The sequence below is a fragment of the Erigeron canadensis genome, chromosome 2 (genome assembly GCF_010389155.1).
Source record: "Erigeron canadensis isolate Cc75 chromosome 2, C_canadensis_v1, whole genome shotgun sequence".
NCBI lineage: Eukaryota > Viridiplantae > Streptophyta > Magnoliopsida > Asterales > Asteraceae > Erigeron > Erigeron canadensis.
In genome coordinates, this window is record NC_057762.1 from 42,579,136 (window position 1) to 42,598,929 (window position 19,794).

A 19,794-nucleotide genomic window follows, 5' to 3' on the forward strand; every position below is an offset into this window, starting at 1 on the left:
GGTGGAAGTTAATTAGGATTTTACTCTTTTAACATAACTTGTTCCTTTCTTAAACTGCTAAATTAAGAAAGGGGCAAAAGGTATTAGTGGTAGTAGTAGTACACAAAAAAACTTTGAGGAGGGGGGCATCACCCAAAAGTCACCATCTTCTCCCACATGTTAAAGGGATCAGTTTCCATGTGCAGCTCTTTTATATTATTCATTCATTACATTGTTTATATATTAAAAACTTGCATCTCTCGTGCCCTGTTTTGTTCTTTTCTCCCCTCTTCAAGACAATCACCCAACCTCTTAAATGATTTTGTCTCCTAATCAACCATACCTCTAACCCCCATCATCTCTTGTTTTCCCTTTTCTCTTTATTTCATATAAAATAATTTCTTGTGTAAGTAAAAAAAACAAAAACATTTTGACTTTAATATCAAAAAATGAAAACTCTGGATAACCTGAATAGAGAAAACCTTATCCGTTTACCGTGTTAAAACTGTAAGACTATATTAATTTTTTTAGGGTGGTCTATACATTTGCCCATCACTAAAGTGTTGGATCTAATCTAGTGTCATTGGTTGATAATGAGTGTTATGTTGTCATTCTTTGAGTACAAAAAAGTACAATACTGTCCTTTGCCTTTTGGTTACATCATCCCATGTGGCTTTAAATTAGCCATCTAGCTAGACAGAGAGAGAGAAATAGTGTTTCCTAAGTGAATAAACTCAAGGTTGCATGATGGGTATTAATAATATATGCCGTTGATACATTTGTTGGCTTAGTGTTGACTTTATTATTTGCATACTTGAGAAAAAATGGGAAGCAGAGATAGTTTCTCTTCAATTGATGAATATAGATTTGATCCCAAATGGTTGATTGATCCTCAACATCTTTTTGTTGGGCCAAGAATTGGTGAAGGAGCTCATGCTAAAGTTTATGAAGGAAAGTAAGTATATAAAGATTGTAGTAATTTCATGAATCGTTTTTCTTTTGTTTCTTGAATCTTGATCTCGGTGTTGTGTTCGTCTAGATACAAAAACCAAAACGTTGCGATTAAAATTGTTCATAGAGGTGATACACCAGAGGAAATTGCTAAAAGAGAAGCCCGGTTCGTGAGAGAGGTTGCTACATGGTCTAGAGTCCAACACAAGAATTTAGCAAAGGTTTGATCTCGATGATTTAATGTAGTTCAACTTTATCAAGAACTGAAAGAGCATAATCTAATAAAGTGGTGTCTTATTTTTATGTGAAACAGTTTATTGGGGCATGTAAAGAGCCGATGATGGTTATCGTTACTGAGATTTTAACAGGAGGGTCATTGCGAAAATATATGCTAAGTAAACGACCCGGAAGCCTAGACATGCATGTTGCTATTGGTTTTGCACTCGATATTGCTCGTGCCATGGAGTGTCTTCACTCTCATGGAATAATTCATCGAGATTTAAAACCGGGTAACTTTTTTTTTCCCGCATCATAGGTTAGATTTGTTTCAAAAGTTGGAATTAACTTTGGATTTCCAATTTACTGCAGAAAACTTGGTGTTGACAAAGGATCAAAGAACACTTAAACTTGTAGATTTTGGATTAGCAAGAGAAGAGACGGTGACAGAGATGATGACAGCCGAAACGGGAACTTATCGATGGATGGCTCCAGAGGTACTACACGATTATTTTTCCAATTGTTTTAAGGCTTTTTAGTTTATTTTGGATTGAAGATGAAGATTTTGATTGATGTGTTTTTCAATAGTTATATAGTACTGTCACTCTAAGGCAAGGAGAGAAGAAGCATTACAACCAGAAGGTAGATGCTTATAGCTTTGCAATTGTACTGTGGGAACTTTTACACAACAGGTTACCATTTGAGGGTATGTCAAATCTACAGGCTGCCTATGCTGCAGCTTTTAAGGTAAACTAATAATTTCATCATATCTCCTAAAGAACACAAATCAAAATACAGTAAGTGGTGGCATCAAATTTTTAGCTACAAGGTAACAGGTCAAACAGGTTGAAAGTCGCCCAATGGAAAAAAAAATTATTGCATACAGTCTACGTAAATCGTTTTTGACTAGTACTGTATTAACATAATATTGTTATTGTTACTGTAATGATATATAACACACTATTAATTTACTCAAAAGATGGATAATATGTTTGTGAGTCGACCGGAATAATATCAATCTGTATTAATTTCAACTCAAACCTATTTGACCCGTTACCCATCCCATTTGAGACGCCCATCTTGCCACCTCTAACTCTCTAAGAAACATACTTAAGACTTTAAAAATTCTGATACTTACTTGCTTTTCAGAATGTGAGGCCAAGTTTGGAAGATCTACCGACGGATTTAGCAACTATTCTAAGTTCATGTTGGATGGAGGATCCTGATTCTCGACCAAACTTCAGTCAAATCATACAAATGCTGCTACATTATTTTTCCACAATTTTGCCATCAAGGCCTGTAGTCGCTTCTCGGCTTTTCGCAGCTGAAAATGCTCCGATGTCTCCTGAATCTCCGGGTACAAGTGCTTTGATGGCTGTCTGCAATTATACAGGGGATACACCAAGGGGAGAAATGGAAAACAAGCCAAAGGGTTTCTTTTTCTGCTTCAACCAGTGCTATTAGTGGTTTTGATGAGCAAATCACAAGGTGAAAAGGTGAAGAACGTGTATTTTTTAAAACGGTGTGGTGTTTTTCCTAAGAAAAATACTAACTTTATCATCTTGTAAATTGAAATCTGTTCACATGATATAGATGATGTTCCCTTCTCCAATTTATCTTTTTATAATAGAATCAGACCAGATCATTGCATACGTCTGGGAGCTTAACAAAGTTAGGACTTTGAAGACTAATTCAAACCCATTGTTTTTTTTTTCTAACAAAGACATGATAAGAATGTTGTACGATAAACATTTTATTGAAACGCAATCTATCCTACAAAAATCAAATTCTTCGGGTTCATTCATATAACAAGGTGCACTATGAGATGAAGTGTCATAGGTTCACCAATAATCATTGCAGGAACATGATCCATCTTTAAAATGGTGAAAGCGAGTGCGATCCCTAACAATGAATTCTCTATTGTAAACTTTTGAAATCATCTTTGTTGCATCGTGGCAATCAGTACATACCCTGAGATTTTTGGATATTCTAATAGGGGTACCATCAAGAGTCTTAATTAGGCCAAAAGCAATCGCCAACTTCTCACTATGATGAGAGATCGATATTTCCTTATCATAATCTTCTGCCTCCAATCTTGCCTCTGATATATTCGGTACATAGCCAGCCATCTTAATCTTTTGCATCATCTTTTCAGTTGCTGCGTAAATTTCATTAGACTCTGGGTGTGCATTATCTTCAGAAAAGAACTCGTGGATGAGCCCATTTACCTCAATTGAGCTACAACCGGGAGTCTTTTTGATTCCCTTTTCTTTCATCTCACTTCTAACCCTAACTGCATCTTTCAACCGACCAACAGATGCATATAAACCAGATAGAAGTAAATAATCCCCACTATGAGCAGGTTCCAAACTCGTTATATACTTTAGTGATTCTTCCCCGATTCTAACATTCTTGTGAACTTTGCATGATGCCAACAATGTTCTCCAGATAACTGCATTAGGTTTTATAGGCATGTTCTGTATAAATTGATATGCATCCTCAATCAATCCTGCTCTCCCAAGTATATCAACCATGCAACCATAATGTTCAATTCTCGGTTCTATATTAAAATCACGAGTCATGCTCACAAACAAAGCACGCCCCTTGTCAACCAGACCCGCATGACTGCAAGCACATAGAACGCCAATGAAAGTGACATCATTTGGTTTTATATGTTTTGCTAGCATCAGGTCAAAGTACTTAAGTGCTGTTTTTCCTTGGCCGTTGCTTGCAAGACCTTGAATGAGAACAGTCCATGATAAAACATTTTTACTAGGCATCTTTTCAAAGACTTCAACCAAATTCTCGATAGAGCCACATTTTGCATAGAAAACTAATAAAGCAGTTCCAAGTGTTACCGTGAGTGGCAATTTCTTCTTCTTTATATAGAAATGAACCCATTTACCCGTTGCTAAAGCTCCAAGTTCGGCACACGAAGAAAGCACACTAACCATAGTGACCTCATTCGGCTCCACATCAGCCTTTTGCATATCATGGAACAAAGAAAGTGCTTCCTTGCATCTATTCGCTTGGTTGTAACCAGATATCATTGCACTCCAAGCAACCACATCCTTACGCAACATCCGATCAAACAAACTCCGTGCAGTATCCACATGCCCACACTTCGCATACATATCAACAAGAGCAGTAACCAAAGTAATATTCCCATTTAACCCATTTTCCTCTACATACTTCCCAATCCATTCCCCCAACTCCAAACAACCAACTCTCCCACACGCAGTCAAAACACTAACCAACGTAACTTCGTCAAACCTCGCACCAACTTCCAACATATACCAAAACAAATCAACAGCCTCTTTCCAACACCCGCTCTTCGTATACCCAGCAAACAACGCATTCCACGCATAAACATCTCGGTCAGACATTTCATCAAACACCTTGCGTGCAACCCCAACTTGCCCACAATTCCCATACATGTTAATCAAACTATTTTCAACAAAGCCACAACTTCCAAACCCCAATTTCATAACTTTCCCATGAACCTGTTTCCCCTCTTCTAAACCCTTTAATCTTGAACACGCTTTCAAAACACCCGAAAACGTAAACTCATCAACTTCCACATTGTTTTCCATCATTTTCTTGAACATAAGAATAGCTTCTTGATACATTTTCTTTAAAGTAAGTCCCCTGATAATGACATTGTATGCAGACGTATTCGGGTCAGTTAAGTTTCCGAAAACTGAAATGGCATAGTCTATGGGTTGATTGCGAATGATGATCGCTGCTGATTCGAGAAAGTTTTCGGCCACCAACGGGTCGTTGAGGATCCGGGTTTTGATGAGATGGGCATGGATTTGATTGAGGTCCTTTATAGTTTTGCATTTTTGTAAGAGTAGGGTTTTTGGGTTGGTAGGGAATTCTGTTATTATGATGATGGGTTTTGTGGTGGTTATTTTGGCGGGAGCTATCGGTAAAGAAACTGCCATTATCGTATTTGGTTTGGAAAGTACCTAGATATTATATCTCGATGTACACATTGAATTTCTTAATTTACACTATATGGTTGTGAGAACACGTATGTTAGATTTGCTCAATACATGATAATTTATCCTGTTAAAAATAAACATTGAAAGAAAATAGATCAAACAAATATCTGAAAAAATAAAGTCAAATTAAAAAAGTAAATGCATGGTTACAAATAGGATATCCTTATACAACCATAACGCAATCCATGACCAAAGCGTACTAAAATAATTACAAAAGAATAATAAGAGTATATATAAATATACTCTTGCCCATTTAGCGAAAGTTACACATTTAGCGAACGTTATTCCCAAACCACAATAAGTAAGAACCTGATGCGATGTCGATAACATTGTTCTAATCCGTAAAATGTTCGAAAGAAACGTGCATATGGTTTACCTAGTCTATAAATACCTTATATATTTATTACCAAAACTATACATAACTCAAACCAAAAATAAAAATAAAACAATGATGCACAGAAGCTTAAACTATGGTCATAATTATGACAATCGTCAATATGGTTGGAATCCCGCTACATCCCCAGAATATGTGCAACGGGATTATGTAATCGAGTATGATGTTCCTCAGCCTCGTAAGTCTCATCACGTGGTATTTGATGACAACATTGTTGTTGTTGAAGAGGAGCGTCGACCTGTTGCTAGCTACTACCCTGACCGTGTTGGGTATGAACAGGAACGTCATTCTGTTCCTGTTCACAAAAATCATCGTTATGCCGGCACCTCAGAGCCACGTAAGCATGTCCACTTTGTTGAGCACAAGGAAAAGGTAACCGAGTCGCTTGATAACTTTGGCAACAAGAAGGTTTATAAGGAGAGCGTTGATCTTGATACCGAAGCTGAGGGCTTCATCAAAAGGAAGCACAAAAATTTTGAGTTGAGCAAAACTGGAACTTTTAATTCGTACTATTAGTACATCTTAAATAAGCATTAAGCGTATTTGGGTATGGGTTATATGTAGTATTTCTATCGTCGTTTTGATGATCTAAATAAGGGAAAAGTTTATCCGCTTCCTAGCTATATATTAAGTTAATTAATATCCCTGTATGCATAGCATCATTATAAGTTGTTTCATGCTATAATGAAATTTACAGTAATTTATTAGAACATCTACTATCATAAGTTTATTAAGTTTCTATAAGAAGATTGAGAATAATATGTGATGTTTACGTGATATTAAAAGTGTTCCAAATTTATTAACCTCTTTATAAGCTTACTGAAAACTACCGGCATAGTTACCATGGGGGTAGAGATTAAACGGACCAATCTACACAAGTAATTATTTGATCATCAAAAACTTTTTTCAGATAACATCATTTTCATCTATTCTCGATGTTGAGTGATCCAAATAACTTGCCGTTGAAAAAAAATTAAAATTCCTACCTAGTGTTGTTTTTCTGACTGCCTCTTAATATAGTAATATTGCTAATCTTCAGTCCCGTCCATTAGACGGGTAGTCTCAAAATACATAAATCAAAGTTTTTTAAAAAAAATTAAGTATGTTAAATAAAAAACTAAATAAAATTCAAATAGATTAATTACAAATTAAAGAACGAAACATATGAAAATTAACTTCATAACAATATTGATTCCAGTTGACTTTAACTTCTTTTTTATTGGCAAATTCGTTAATTTTGTTTATTAATTTGTAATAATTAGTTAAATAAAAAACTAAATAAAATTCAAATAGATTAGTTACAAATTAAAGAACGAAACATATGATAATTAACTTCATAACAATATTGATTCCAGTTGACTTCAACTGCCTTTTTATTGGCAAATTCGTTAATTTTGTTTATTAATTTGTAATAATTAGTTAAATAAAAAATTTGCAGTTTGAAAAAAGAAAAAGAAAGATGTCAGATAATGAAAGAGGTGGAAAAAAGTAGTTGGATATTTCAATCTCCTAAAGTTGTAACTAAATACAAATTCTTACCCATTTTTTTAGGTTATATATATTTATATGCGTGTCCAAAGAAAGAAAAAAAGCCCAAAAACAAATATGCAACATGTTTAGAAAAAAACAACAAAAAACAAATATGCAGTGAAACTTTTTAAAAATTATAAAAATACATATCAATTCATCAACAAAGATCATCTCGAATGTTTTTGATTTTCTTCGGGTTGTTTCAATCCGAAACAGTCCATACATGCACAAACACAGAGTCATAGATGATGGTTAACATGTGTTAGGTAAAGATTTTCAGATGAACTGACGTGGTCTTGTATTTTGTAGTTGAAGAAGAAGCCATAATAAACATATAATGGACAACAAACTAAATTAAAAGAGATGTATAATAATAATAACATAAGAATTCAATGTCAAATAATAATGATTAAACATGAACAAAATATATTACAAAAACCCTTTCTGTTTGTTGAGTAAGTCGAACTTTTTTTTCTTGTTGAAAATTTGTGAGGTAATCGAACATTTTATTTGTAGAGAATTCATGAGGGTTTTTTCCTATAACTAAATTAAAAAAGATGAATAATAATAATAATAACATAAGAATTCAAGGTCAAATAATAATGTTTAAATATGAACAAAATATATATATAAAAAAAATCCCTTTGTGTTTGTTAAGTAAGTCGAATTTTTTTTGGTTGAAAATTCGTGAGGTAGTCAAACCTTTATTTCTTTGAAAATTCGTGAGGTAGTCAATTTTTTTATTTATTTATTAGGTTGTATATACATAATAATCTTTTGGAGAGTTTTAAGAACAGATATTTGTTTTTAATTTTTTAATAAAATATAAGTTGGCCTTGAAAATTTTAAATAGTTATAGAAAAAAAAATAGAGGATTAGACTCAAGAAGGGGGATTAGGGGTGTCAAGTATACCCCTAACCTCCTCTTTTAGTTATATTATAGATTCTCGATATTGTTTATGAAAATTATAAATCTTCCTAAACATGTTTCTAAAAATCTTCATAACTATATGATTATGACATTTGGTAGAATATGAGATTATGTGAGAGAACGAATCGATTACACTTATTATGATTTAAGGTTTTTATAAGGATTGTTAGGTTATTTTATATGAACAATATATCATTTCCTTTTGTTTATTTGTTGGTCTTATACTTTTTCAATAAACCGTTTTGATATATAATCTGAATAAATATTCCGATCTTGTTAGATACATATTTTCGGCGAATATAAAAAATTATTTATACTTACCTATAAAAAAAATAGCCTTTTTATTTTTGAAAGTATTGAAAGCTGCTCTATGTAATATGACAAAAGTACCCCTTTCTTTTTTTATATATCACCTTTTTATTTATTGACTAATTTAATTATCTTCCTTGATATACTTAAAATATCCTTAATAAAATATATTACACTACTAGTCTTTCAATTTATAAGATAACTACACTAACCATTATATTAATTACATTTACATCAATTGTTTACTCATCGTCACCATCACTAGTCGTTGCCGCCACCACCTATCACCACCGTATTGCCTCCATCGCTGGCGCATTATACAAACACCATGCTAGTAGGAAACAATTATATATTATTGAAAACAAAAGAATCAAAAAAACATATATATTTCGACCGGTATTTTGGTAGTTTTTACAAATTGATTTTTAGTTTTGAAGTTAATCATTCAGTAATAACATAGTTGTAATATTTATAATTAGATAAATAATGTTACAACAAATATACTACGTATATATTTTATGAGACCACTATAAAAAATTTTGTTTTATAAAATAAGAAATTTTCTGATAAAAAAGTATTGTTTTTAACAATATTTTTGTAATAGAATATATGATGAAAAAAAAAAGTTTACTTAACACAGATTGTTGAGGCAAGGATTTGGTGACCAGACTTGGTTACTGACGTATGTCGTCAGCAAGTCATCAGCGAGTCAGAGACTCTTCATCAGTGGACAAATCTTCTTCCAACTGTTAGTCAAGGCGAGAAGATTTCAAATCAATAGAAGATAAGAGTCACATGGTGGTTGACCCCAACTGTATTTTACCATGAAAGGCAAAGATGCAGGTGAACCAAATGTAAGGGTTTTATCTCTCATATCCGATTTGGTAAAAAAGACAAATGCTCCTGGATTAAAGTACGTTGAGCCAATGAGGTCTCGACAACCACCATCAATAACTATCAATGTAAGGTTGTGTTGCCCTAATTCCTCCTCTATATAAAGCAACACAGCCGCACCAAAACACCTTGTGTTTGTCACCATAAAGTGTGTGTCACTCAATTTTCTTGTAAAATTGTTTAAGTTTTCTAGTTAGTCTAAAACTTAGCAATTGTATGTTTATGTATTCTCTTGTAAAACAAGTTATAACATTGACCGTGTATTTACTGTTTAATCAATGATACATATGATTATACTTGCATAGATTTGTGTACTTGAATATTACTCTTGTTCTTGTTCTTTACTTATTATTATTTACTTTATATTGTCTAGTTTAATTTAATACTAAGTCTTGCAAATTGTGAACTGTCACGGACTTAACATCAAAATTCAAAAACCGATTAGAAAAATTTGGGTGGTTAAAGCTCTCATAAAATCCAACTATTGTTGTGGGGTGTGGATAGGGATGTGCACGGTTTGGTTTAAATCAGCTAAACCGTTTAAACCGAATTAATTGAACGGATTGGTCGGTTTAAAATCAAAAAATTAAATCGTCGGTTTACCTTTTTAATAAACCGCTCTTATGGTTTGGTTCGTGGTTTTAGACTTTTATCAAACCGAACCATTTAATTATATCAATTGTACATGTATATATTAATATTCAATATTATAACTTATAAATAACAAACTATTAGTTGATATAGAGTTGAACATATTCAATATCTAGATTTAGATTTTTTAAAGATACCATCCCTAAATCACCAAGTAATTAATATTTATATTTTTCAAAATACTTTACGTTTCATTTTAAGTATGAGTGAAACTTTTGCAATTTGGTATTACTAAAAGCTTTTCTACATGAAAGTCAAAAGTATGATAACCGTTTAACCGGACCAAACCAAACGGTTAATTGGTTTTGGTTGGTTTGGTTTGGCATAACAATTTGGGTGGATTGGTTTGAAAAAATGTTAAACCGTTTACATTAGTTCGGTTGAGATTTTTAGCAAAAACCGGCCAAACCGGACCACGCACATCCTTAGGTGTGGATATAGATTATTTAAAATTTGTGAGACTTATTTTTGAATCTAAATTTAAGTCAAATCTATACTCTTTTATAAAAGAAAAAAAAAACTGACTTCCCCTTTTTAAACTTTTAAAAACTTATGACTAATTTATCTTCAATCTTAATACATCTATATTTCTATTTTATACACTGTAACTAAAATACTTTTACAAAAGTTTCAGACTAGACTAGAATTCTCTTTGTTCGTCCAATATTTGTTTTTTGTTTCTATCATACACCGATTAAATATTTTATTTAAAACTAACATTGTCACAACACTTCGAACATTATCTATTTTTCTGCTGCAACGCGTAGACACCATCTAGTTTTTAAAATGTTTACTCTTAATTTTAATCCCATTTTTAATGATCGTCCAACTTTACTATTTGGATCCGTAACGTTGTGTTTACGGACTCTCCTTACCCGGTCATTTTTGCAAACTTTCATGTTCCCGCGTTCATTTCAAACAACATAAAAATATACAATTCTCGCCCAAATTCATTTTAGGGTTTCTTTTACAGCTCACCTCACGATTTCCAATCGCAGCTATGGAGGAGACTAGTGTTCCCATGGATATCACCGATCCAATCGTCACCACTAACGGCGACTCACTCCACGAGCCGGCCACCGTCGTCCCTGACCCCCCTGTATATTCTTCTCCGGCACCGTCTCTGACACCGGCACCGGCACCAGCACTGGAACCGGCACCGGCTGATGATAAATTTCTCGTTTCAGGTAATATTTAACCCTAATTATATGTAGCAGTATTGTATAGTTGATTTGATTGAATTTAAATAAGTTGAAGCTTGTATGTGTTGTAGTTGAAGTTTGCTTGAAGCCTTCTAGCACGGCTCGAATCGAGGACGTGAAATTAGCCGTCGAAAGGTAACTAATTTTCATTATATATATATATATATATATATATATATATATGTATGTCTATATCTATCTCTATAGGTTAAACTTACGATGCTTGTCCAACTTGTTGCTTTAGGGCACATGTTTAGGTGCATTTAATCAACTCATATTCTTGTTGAAAATTGAAAAATGCGGTAACACACTCAATTTACTATCCAGTATTTTCTTTAAAATGTAAAAACATTTTATATATATATATATATATATATATATATATATATTAGAGTTAATTAATGTGTATTAGTTGCATTTCTCTAATTTTAGTAAGAAGCAAAGTGCATTAAAAATCAGATTAGGAGCTTTTGCTGGAGAATGATAGATATGCCTAAAACATCGATCGAAAATTAGGCCTCTAATACTCACTTTTAATATTGTCTTCTTGGTTTCTTTGTTAGGCATACTTTTTTTAGGCACATTTATTATATTTTCTAGCAGTGATTTGAGCTATCAAACTGCAAAAAGCACCTTATATGATCCAAATAGCCTGTGGCTAAAGAGCTTAATTGTGCTAAATGAACTGTGTTTTTGAAGCTATTGCTGGTAGAGTGGTAGTTTATTTAGAAGAGCTTATTAAGCTGTTTTGTAGTAAAGCACAAGTTATTTAATTAAATATGATCCCAGGTTAAATAGAATGTACAACTACTATCATGTAGTAGCATTGAAGTTATCCTAAGGTTCATTTATAGCATAGGAACTTTTGAAAACTAAATTGTAAAGCCGCTTTTGAGGGATGGAAAGAACATTATTTGCCTTATACCACCCCAATGATCTGAACTATCAGAATTGGTAACTTATTGCCTTCTTTTTTATTCTGCTCAGAATGTTGGAAAAGAGGAACTTAAGCTATGTTGATGGTCCAATTGATATGCCTACTGATGACACCTTTCTCGTAGAAAATGTGCAGAGAATATGTATCTGTGACACAGGTATACTTTTTACTATGTATTTAGACTGTCGTCATTGAATATAATTTAAAGATTGAGAACTCTTTTGTAATTGTTCTTCAAGTTAACGTATTTCAGTTACTGGCTTTATTTTTTATAGCCACAAAGTGTACAACCTATTTCCGTGCTTTCGTTTAATGTAGAAGCGCTGTTTATGTATAGTAATTTCCTCATTACGTTTATCTGTACTTTTGGCAGAGGAATGGGTGGCAAACCATGATATTTTGTTATTTTGGCAAGTCAAACCTCTTGTGCATGTTTATCAGGTAAAAAATTTGTGTGCTTGTACTCTCTCAATCTACACTGTTTTAAATGCCACACAAAGGAACAAGGTGTGAATGTGACTAGAGAAATTCTAGCATGACATACCTACTTGGAGATTCATTGTATCATAAACTGTAGACCATCTTAAATTGAGACACACTTTCAAATAATGCCCTACAGCACTGCTCCTTCCACAAATAACTGATGTTTACAAATTTAGTTATCCATAACAAAAAATTCTAACCTTGTCACAACTCTCAATGTCATTAGGTAGTATATTGTTGAAGTTTGTGCCTCACTGCCTGTAACTTCTTACGTGTTATATGATTTCAACTGCTGTTCACACATGATTATGTAGACACTGTTGTTTTTTTTTTTCCAGCTTAGCGAAGAGGGACCGTGTGAAGATCTGGACGGGGATAGCCAACTTTCTAGCTTTAGTGAATGGATTCTTCCTGCAAAGGAATTTGATGGCATGTGGGAAAGGTTAGAGTGCGGCATCTAATGTCCTAATAAAATATCTTTTCAAGATTTGTTTGACTTACTGAGAATTGGCACATTTCTGCAGCCTAATCTATGAATCTGGTCTCAAGCAACGCTTACTGAGATATGCCGCAAGTGCTTTGCTATTTACTGAAAAGGGCGTTGACCCTTTACTTGTAGCATGGAACCGGTATGCTTTTCTACTGTGTGGAGTCATTTCATTATGATCGTCTAATGCGATCCAATTTCATTGTTAGTTTTCATTTAGAATTGGTAATATCTTAGAAGAGCTGCTACTTCTATGCTGCCTGGCTCCTCCTATAAGCTTCTTTATCATCAATCATTTCTCTGCAGTTTGATTTTTAGTCCTGCAGTTAGTTTTCTTTTAGAATTGGTAATATCTTAGAAGAGCTGCTACTTATATGCTGCCTGGCTCCTCCTATAAGCTTCTCTATCATCAATCATTTCTCTGCAGTTTGATTTTTAGTCCTGCACTATGAGTTTGATTGGGGTTATTCCTTGTTCTTGTATATAAGATCTCGATAAAACTTCAGAAACATGAAATTTTCTACACAATCTAGCTATATCATTTATCCACTCTGATAACATTTTTATGACATTTGCAGAATTGTTCTTCTACATGGTCCTCCTGGAACGGGCAAGACGTCTTTATGCAAAGCACTGGCACAGAAACTGTCAATACGTTTTAGCTCTAGGTGCATATCTGATACTGTCTCACTTACTGCATCATGTTCAGTTGTTCCAGAGTCCAGCTATGTTAACGTGACTTATCATCTGCATTGAAAACAGATATCCACATTCTCAGCTGGTCGAAGTTAATGCACATTCGTTGTTCAGTAAATGGTTTTCTGAAAGTGGCAAATTGGTAACTGCTACATCTGTGCTCTTTCTTCACACTTAAAATTTCCAGATGTGTGCATCTTGCAACAGTTTCTTCATTTTCAGCTTGTAACCATCTAAATCCAACATGTATACTTGGTTCAGGTTGCCAAACTTTTCCAGAAAATTCAGGAAATGGTGGAGGAGGAGAACAACCTGGTATTTGTTTTGATCGGTGAGAACTTCATAATTGTCAATTGATTTATCATTAAGGGAAACTCCATGAACAAAAAATACTAATATTTTGCTGCTCTGTAGATGAAGTTGAAAGCTTAGCCGCAGCAAGAAAAGCTGCTTTATCTGGCTCAGAACCTTCAGATTCTATAAGGGTATAAATGTTCCGTACGAGTCAATGACAATTCTAACCATTGTAATTTGAGTGGGGTGTCATCTTATCATCTAACTACCAATCTGATAAAGTAAAATAAAAAGACAATTGTAGTTGTCAATTAATTGCAGAAATCGACAATCACATAACAGATGGTTACAGATTCTGCTCATGGCAGAAACACCTGCAATATCTTGTTTATGTTTGGATTTTTAAAGTAATGTGATTAGCTAAAAGCTCTTTGTCGATTACAATGGTTAGAGAAACTGTCCAATGTGTTTTGAAGATTAGATCTATAAAATTTAGCGACACGGCAATATGATCCTAAAATGATGATTGATCTACTGTTTTGGAATTTGGCTATCAGGTGGTAAATGCTCTACTTACCCAGATGGACAAATTGAAGTCGGCACCAAATGTTATTGTTCTGACCACATCCAACATAACAACTGCTATTGGTAGGCTTTACTAGTCACAAATCCTGAATTTTTCTCCATTTGGACACTAATGACAACATTGAATGCACAATTCCTTTTGTTATTTTACTTCCTTCTTGATAATCTTTTATCCGTCTATCATGTCATTAGACAAACTTAACATGCTATTGGCTAGATATGCAAATATGGGCACGTCAGGTGTATTTTCATACAGGTGTAAGTAAGTTTAACAGGAATGTTCTGGGTCGGGTAATGGGTACTTAGTGAGTTGACCTGGCACTCTGTTTGTCTAAATTTTTTTGAGTTGGATTAAATAGTTAATAGGTGAACCTTGTTGGATTAAATGGATACAAGCTAATCTTTCCTCATAAGTTGGATTAAATCAAAATATTATAGCTTTTATGATTGCATTAATAATGATATCATTTATTATTGATAAAATAATAGGAGGTTTTATGCATTAAAAATATACTTCGGGCCACTCTTGATGTGTCTGACTTGTTTCCATATTTGCTAACTTACCCTATATTTCCCATTTGACCCACCAAAGATGAAACATATCCGAATCAAGTTATCGACCCATTCATACGTAAATGGGCAAAAGTTGCTATCTCTGGCTCTCTGCTACAGCATATAAATTTTAACAGTTACCCTCAAAGTGCATATGCTCCGCCGGTTGCTTGCAGATTCAATTGATTATTATATGAACACTGGTAGACCGACATTTGTTTACCTATTAGGTAGTAAAAGCTGTAAACTAAAATTTAAGTAATTCACCAGCAGTTGCCAAATATTGCAAAAAAGGTCATTATTGGTGATTGTCTTGGGTTTCTTAAGTATTTGGTAAACTTACTAGCGACTGAATGCCCTTTAGATTTGTAACATAAGCTGCCTCATACTTTTAATGCTCTGTGAAATGTAATGCAAGTGTAGTGGACCTTTAGTTTGTCAGTAAATTAAGCCTCTCAACATTGAGATTTATATTGTGGCAGCTTTCAGTTATACAAGAAAACACTTAAACAGTATGCATTAAAAATAAAATCATATGGGATGTCATGAACTTCTTGTCAGGCTTAATCTAATTAATTGTCGAAAATATATAGTATCATATGAAAAACTGTGTACACTAGATTACCAAGTGGACTCTTCTTCCAGGATGAAGTGAAATCTTACCACCAATATTGGGTTTTGTAGATATTGCATTTGTTGATCGAGCTGATATAAAAGCATATGTCGGTCCTCCTACTCTACAAGCACGTTATGAAATACTAAGATCCTGCTTGCAGGAGCTTTTACGAACTGGAATCTTGTCCAGTTCTCAGGTATCTCAAACTCATCTCCACGTAATCAATGACCTGACCAAAAAATTTCGTTTTTGCTGAATGATCAAAGAACATGTTGGTTTATTTTAGGATGACAATCACTTGATTCTTCCGAATTTTGCTTCTTTGAAAGACAATTTGGCTTCAGCTACTGCAGAAGATTCTCAATTTCACTTGAACTTGTACAAGCATTTGCTTGATGCTGCCGAAGCATGTGAGGTGAGAACCCATCTACTGATGCATAATTGATATCTGATGTCTTAAAACAAAATGGTATTAAGTTTTTGAGATAGCAAATCTAGACAGATTAGGTAACAGGTCAAAATGGAGGTTTTTTTAATGCGTTTGCAACCAGTCAGAAGGATTGGGATGACCAAATACACCATTTGTTAATTTAATGGTTTATATTTTTTACGTTACGTGTCAATAATAATCTCCTTTCTTGAAAAATATGATATGAGATGTTATTTGCATTGAAAATGAGATTTGGATGACTTTTGACCCATTTGATTCATTTTCTTTCTACCTTTATATTATTTGTTTCATGCATCTCATCCAGGGATTGAGCGGAAGGTCTTTAAGGAAAGTCCCATTCTTGGCTCATGCCGCACTTGCCCATGTTCAGTGTCGCGACCCCACTAAGTTCTTGCTTACAATGATCAAAACGATCAATCGGGAACGATCTGAGATACCTGACTAGGTGCTATCGGTTACTCTAGACCTCAATCCAGCCATCCAGGTGAGTGGATACTCATACAAGCAATTTCTTGTGTGGAAAGTGAGCAATTAGCCTCCTTGTTTACAACCAGCTTGTTACATCAGTGGCTCTACACCCCTAATAAAAACTTAATGATCCACCACTGTCAATGGGGAATTTGTGAATATAGAAAATGCCTGTATTAGACACAGCTTTAACTATAGTATACCTGCAACATATTTCAGATTCATCTCGCCAATCTTTCTTTTTTATGTTTTAATTTATTTATCACACCAATATGATGTTAACATCATATCATCATAGTTTTCTAAAACAATTTTCAAAAAAAATCATATGATCATCCATCTTGCCACATTATTTCATTATCTAATTACAAGTAGCCTACTGTATGCTTGACCCACCAAAACTTCTTATTGTATCATTAAATATAATCAATAATTATATAGTAGTTTGGTTTGTATCATTTAATACATCTCTTGAATTGCTTATTTCATTCCACCGATTTAATTTACTTCCTCCATAGCTACTATTTGGATTATTGGCCTCCTCTTTTTACGGAGGTGATTGTTGGTGTTTGTTTTGATAGCCTTGGTAAATATGTCCTGGCCTGATACATAACAGGTTCAGAAAAGGAAACCCTAACCCGTAATCTGTTAATGCAGGCACGGCCTGGCTAACGCATTTAATAGTTGGGTCAAACAGGTTTGACGGGTTGACATGCTGATTTAATCTCAAACAGTGCAAGTGAGTTTAGATTACCTGGGTTAGTTCTTGGTCAAATGGGTCAAATAGATTTGTTTTGGGCGAAATGGGTTTATTTTGGATTAGTTTTGTATGTATGTAAAATACTTTCGGGTTGCAAAGTTGACTAAGTTAATCAAATCGCTAACCACTTAAAGTTTTATTGGATTGATGGGCCAGGATTACACAGCCCAACCCATTATATGTTTGTGTTGGTTTCACACTTTCATGTCAGGTTTTGGGTCATGTCGAGTGTTAACGTCTTGTTATAGGTTTGTCATTTGTGTAAGAGTCGTGATATGTACACCACTATTTGTCCATACACAACCAATTCATGCTCAAAGGAGTTGAATATGTGGTGGTGTAATGCATGAGTAGGCTACTAGGCGGAGATTGTCACCCTTTGTGTAAAACTGCGATAATAATGGTTAGAAAAATTGTTTTAACATCTCATAGTCATTCTCTCTCTCACCCACACCCGTTATTTAGTGTTTTAAATGAGCCAAGCTGAGCTTGAGCTCATCTAAGTAATACATTAAACCCATGTATGGCTGGACCTTCAACGACCTAGACATGGTTTTTCACTTTTTTGGGAAGGCAAGAGCAGTTTATGTTGTGACTGCTATAGGAATTCTTTAGTCTCAAACTCAGGAGCTATAGATGGTAGAAACAGGTCAAGGAGTTATGTACGGAGTAATTATTGAAGAAATGTGATGTCAATTTTTTGCGTTTCTTGGTAATTTGCGTTTTCCATTTCGCAGCTCAATTACTTTTGTTTGCACAAAGTTATATCACCATCACCATCGTATTTACTTACTCCATTAAATGTGGTTGGTGGATTTCAGACACTATTATGATCCAGAACACTCTTAAAAACTCTCTAAAGTATCATCTTTATGAACTATCAAGTATATACATTTTCTTCCAAGTTTTCTATATAAAGCATGTGTGTCATAACTATTTAACTCTTATAATGTTATACACGCACTTTATTAAAAAAAAAAAAAAACCATTGAAGACAACATTAGAAAGTAGTAGACCCTCAATGATACTCATGATGAACACTTTCTAAAAGAAGCATAAAAAAAGCCTTAAAGGTTAAGAAACCTAAACCATAAAGATTTCAAAAGCAAACAATACAATATTCTTCATAGACTCAGCATTTTAATTTAATTTGTCTTTAAGTTGTTTAAGGTGGACTGGAGAGAATTTAGGTGTGATTAAGCCAACAAGGGCCCTCATAATCTCAAATTGCTCCTGGCTTGATAATGACATGAAAGTGAAACTTAACCAATAAAGCATCTATCATTATAGAAGAACTTAGTCACCATCTTAACGCCACATTGTCATTAAACCACCATTTGTCCATTGAATTGGACCCATTCACAATTTTTAATATGTGATTAGGTATCTAGGTTTACTCATTCTCATTACTATTAAAATTGTTTCATAATTCACGCAGAAAACGAAATCAACTCATTGAGTAGTTATTGAACATCTAAACTATGTTTTATTAATGAAAAATCATGTTTTATCGTGAAAACGGATAAAACTCAACTGAACTATGGAATACTAGTTACATGTCTCATTTTGTATTTTGATTACACAGTTGTATAGTAAGGTATACATATATAATCAATATAATGTAGATACATGGAGATTAAGAATTTGACATCCATTATCTAATAACATTGTAAAATGTCCCTTAACTAAACTACAGTACTATGGTGAGACTATCTGAACTCTGAAGGACAACTTTAAATGTTCAATACATCTGACCTAAATGTTCGCCAAGAAAAATAGAATTTAATACACTTTGTGTTAGGTAAAAACACATTTCGTTGACTAGCTTGATGGTATATATACGAGATAAAGTCGATCATTGCTAACCTTAATAACCATCCTGAAAATTAATTAATTTTTCATGATTATGTCAAAGGCCATTTTTATAGTCTTATACTAAGTAATAAGTATATACAGATAGATTGAATATTCTTGATGGTAAGTTGTTTTGACTTATATATAAGTCAAAATCGAACTTTACCCATGACCCATTAAAATCATTTCCTTGATTATTACAATGTGCTCATCTAGGTAGGATCACTTTTAAGAGTGGCAGGTCGCTTATCACTTTTACCATATTATGCATCGTGTATGACGAGAAGGTTACCCGCGCAATGTGGTGGCAGCGATCGGTGGCGCCGGTTTTGGTGACCCACGATGTGCTTATTAATTTTAAGGTAATTGATTTAATGGGGTAATGTAAATGTGATTATTAATTTACAAGTAATTGATTTAATGGGGATAATGTACAAGTATTTAATTTTATTAAGGCTATTATAGTTTTATTATGTGAAGATATTTAAATTAAATAATAAAAGAGATGAGTAATATAATTATTTCAAAAGCTGAAAGTTAAAAGATG

General features: G+C 33.7%; 3 protein-coding genes across 3 annotated transcripts; 2 read left to right on the top strand and 1 right to left on the bottom strand.

Annotated features, from left to right (window-relative positions):
* The first annotated feature begins 555 nt into the window (after positions 1-555).
* LOC122587781 (serine/threonine-protein kinase STY13-like) lies at positions 556-2,758 on the top strand. The gene is made up of 6 exons (XM_043759946.1): positions 556-934; positions 1,019-1,151; positions 1,244-1,439; positions 1,519-1,643; positions 1,735-1,893; positions 2,296-2,758. Exons 1-6 carry the CDS (start codon positions 804-806, stop codon positions 2,608-2,610), a joined length of 1,059 nt encoding a protein of 352 aa, XP_043615881.1. The 5' UTR covers positions 556-803; the 3' UTR covers positions 2,611-2,758.
* Positions 2,759-2,915: 157 nt separating this feature from the next.
* LOC122587780 (pentatricopeptide repeat-containing protein At1g08070, chloroplastic-like) lies at positions 2,916-5,249 on the bottom strand. Its single transcript, XM_043759945.1, has one exon. It carries the CDS (start codon positions 5,091-5,093, stop codon positions 2,988-2,990), a length of 2,106 nt encoding a protein of 701 aa, XP_043615880.1. The 5' UTR covers positions 5,094-5,249; the 3' UTR covers positions 2,916-2,987.
* A 5,613-nt stretch (positions 5,250-10,862) lies between these two features.
* LOC122588302 (pachytene checkpoint protein 2 homolog) lies at positions 10,863-16,834 on the top strand. Its single transcript, XM_043760416.1, has 14 exons — positions 10,863-11,049; positions 11,136-11,199; positions 12,052-12,158; positions 12,375-12,442; positions 12,823-12,926; positions 13,009-13,113; positions 13,550-13,639; positions 13,734-13,809; positions 13,929-13,998; positions 14,082-14,152; positions 14,519-14,609; positions 15,783-15,910; positions 16,001-16,129; positions 16,470-16,834. Exons 1-14 carry the CDS (start codon positions 10,863-10,865, stop codon positions 16,608-16,610), a joined length of 1,431 nt encoding a protein of 476 aa, XP_043616351.1. The 3' UTR covers positions 16,611-16,834.
* Positions 16,835-19,794: the final 2,960 nt, after the last annotated feature.

Excerpts from the sequence above, each read along its gene's own strand:
- LOC122587780 (XM_043759945.1), bottom strand. The coding sequence starts at position 5,093 with ATGGCAGTTTCTTTACCGATAGCTCCCGCCAAAATAACCACCACAAAA.
- LOC122588302 (XM_043760416.1), top strand. The coding sequence starts at position 10,863 with ATGGAGGAGACTAGTGTTCCCATGGATATCACCGATCCAATCGTCACC. Across the intron at positions 12,443-12,822 it reads CTCTTGTGCATGTTTATCAG|CTTAGCGAAGAGGGACCGTG; the intron begins GTAAAAAATTTG and ends TTTTTTTTCCAG. Across the intron at positions 14,610-15,782 it reads CAACATAACAACTGCTATTG|ATATTGCATTTGTTGATCGA; the intron begins GTAGGCTTTACT and ends TGGGTTTTGTAG.
- LOC122587781 (XM_043759946.1), top strand. The coding sequence starts at position 804 with ATGGGAAGCAGAGATAGTTTCTCTTCAATTGATGAATATAGATTTGAT. Across the intron at positions 1,440-1,518 it reads TCATCGAGATTTAAAACCGG|AAAACTTGGTGTTGACAAAG; the intron begins GTAACTTTTTTT and ends AATTTACTGCAG. Across the intron at positions 1,644-1,734 it reads ATCGATGGATGGCTCCAGAG|TTATATAGTACTGTCACTCT; the intron begins GTACTACACGAT and ends GTTTTTCAATAG.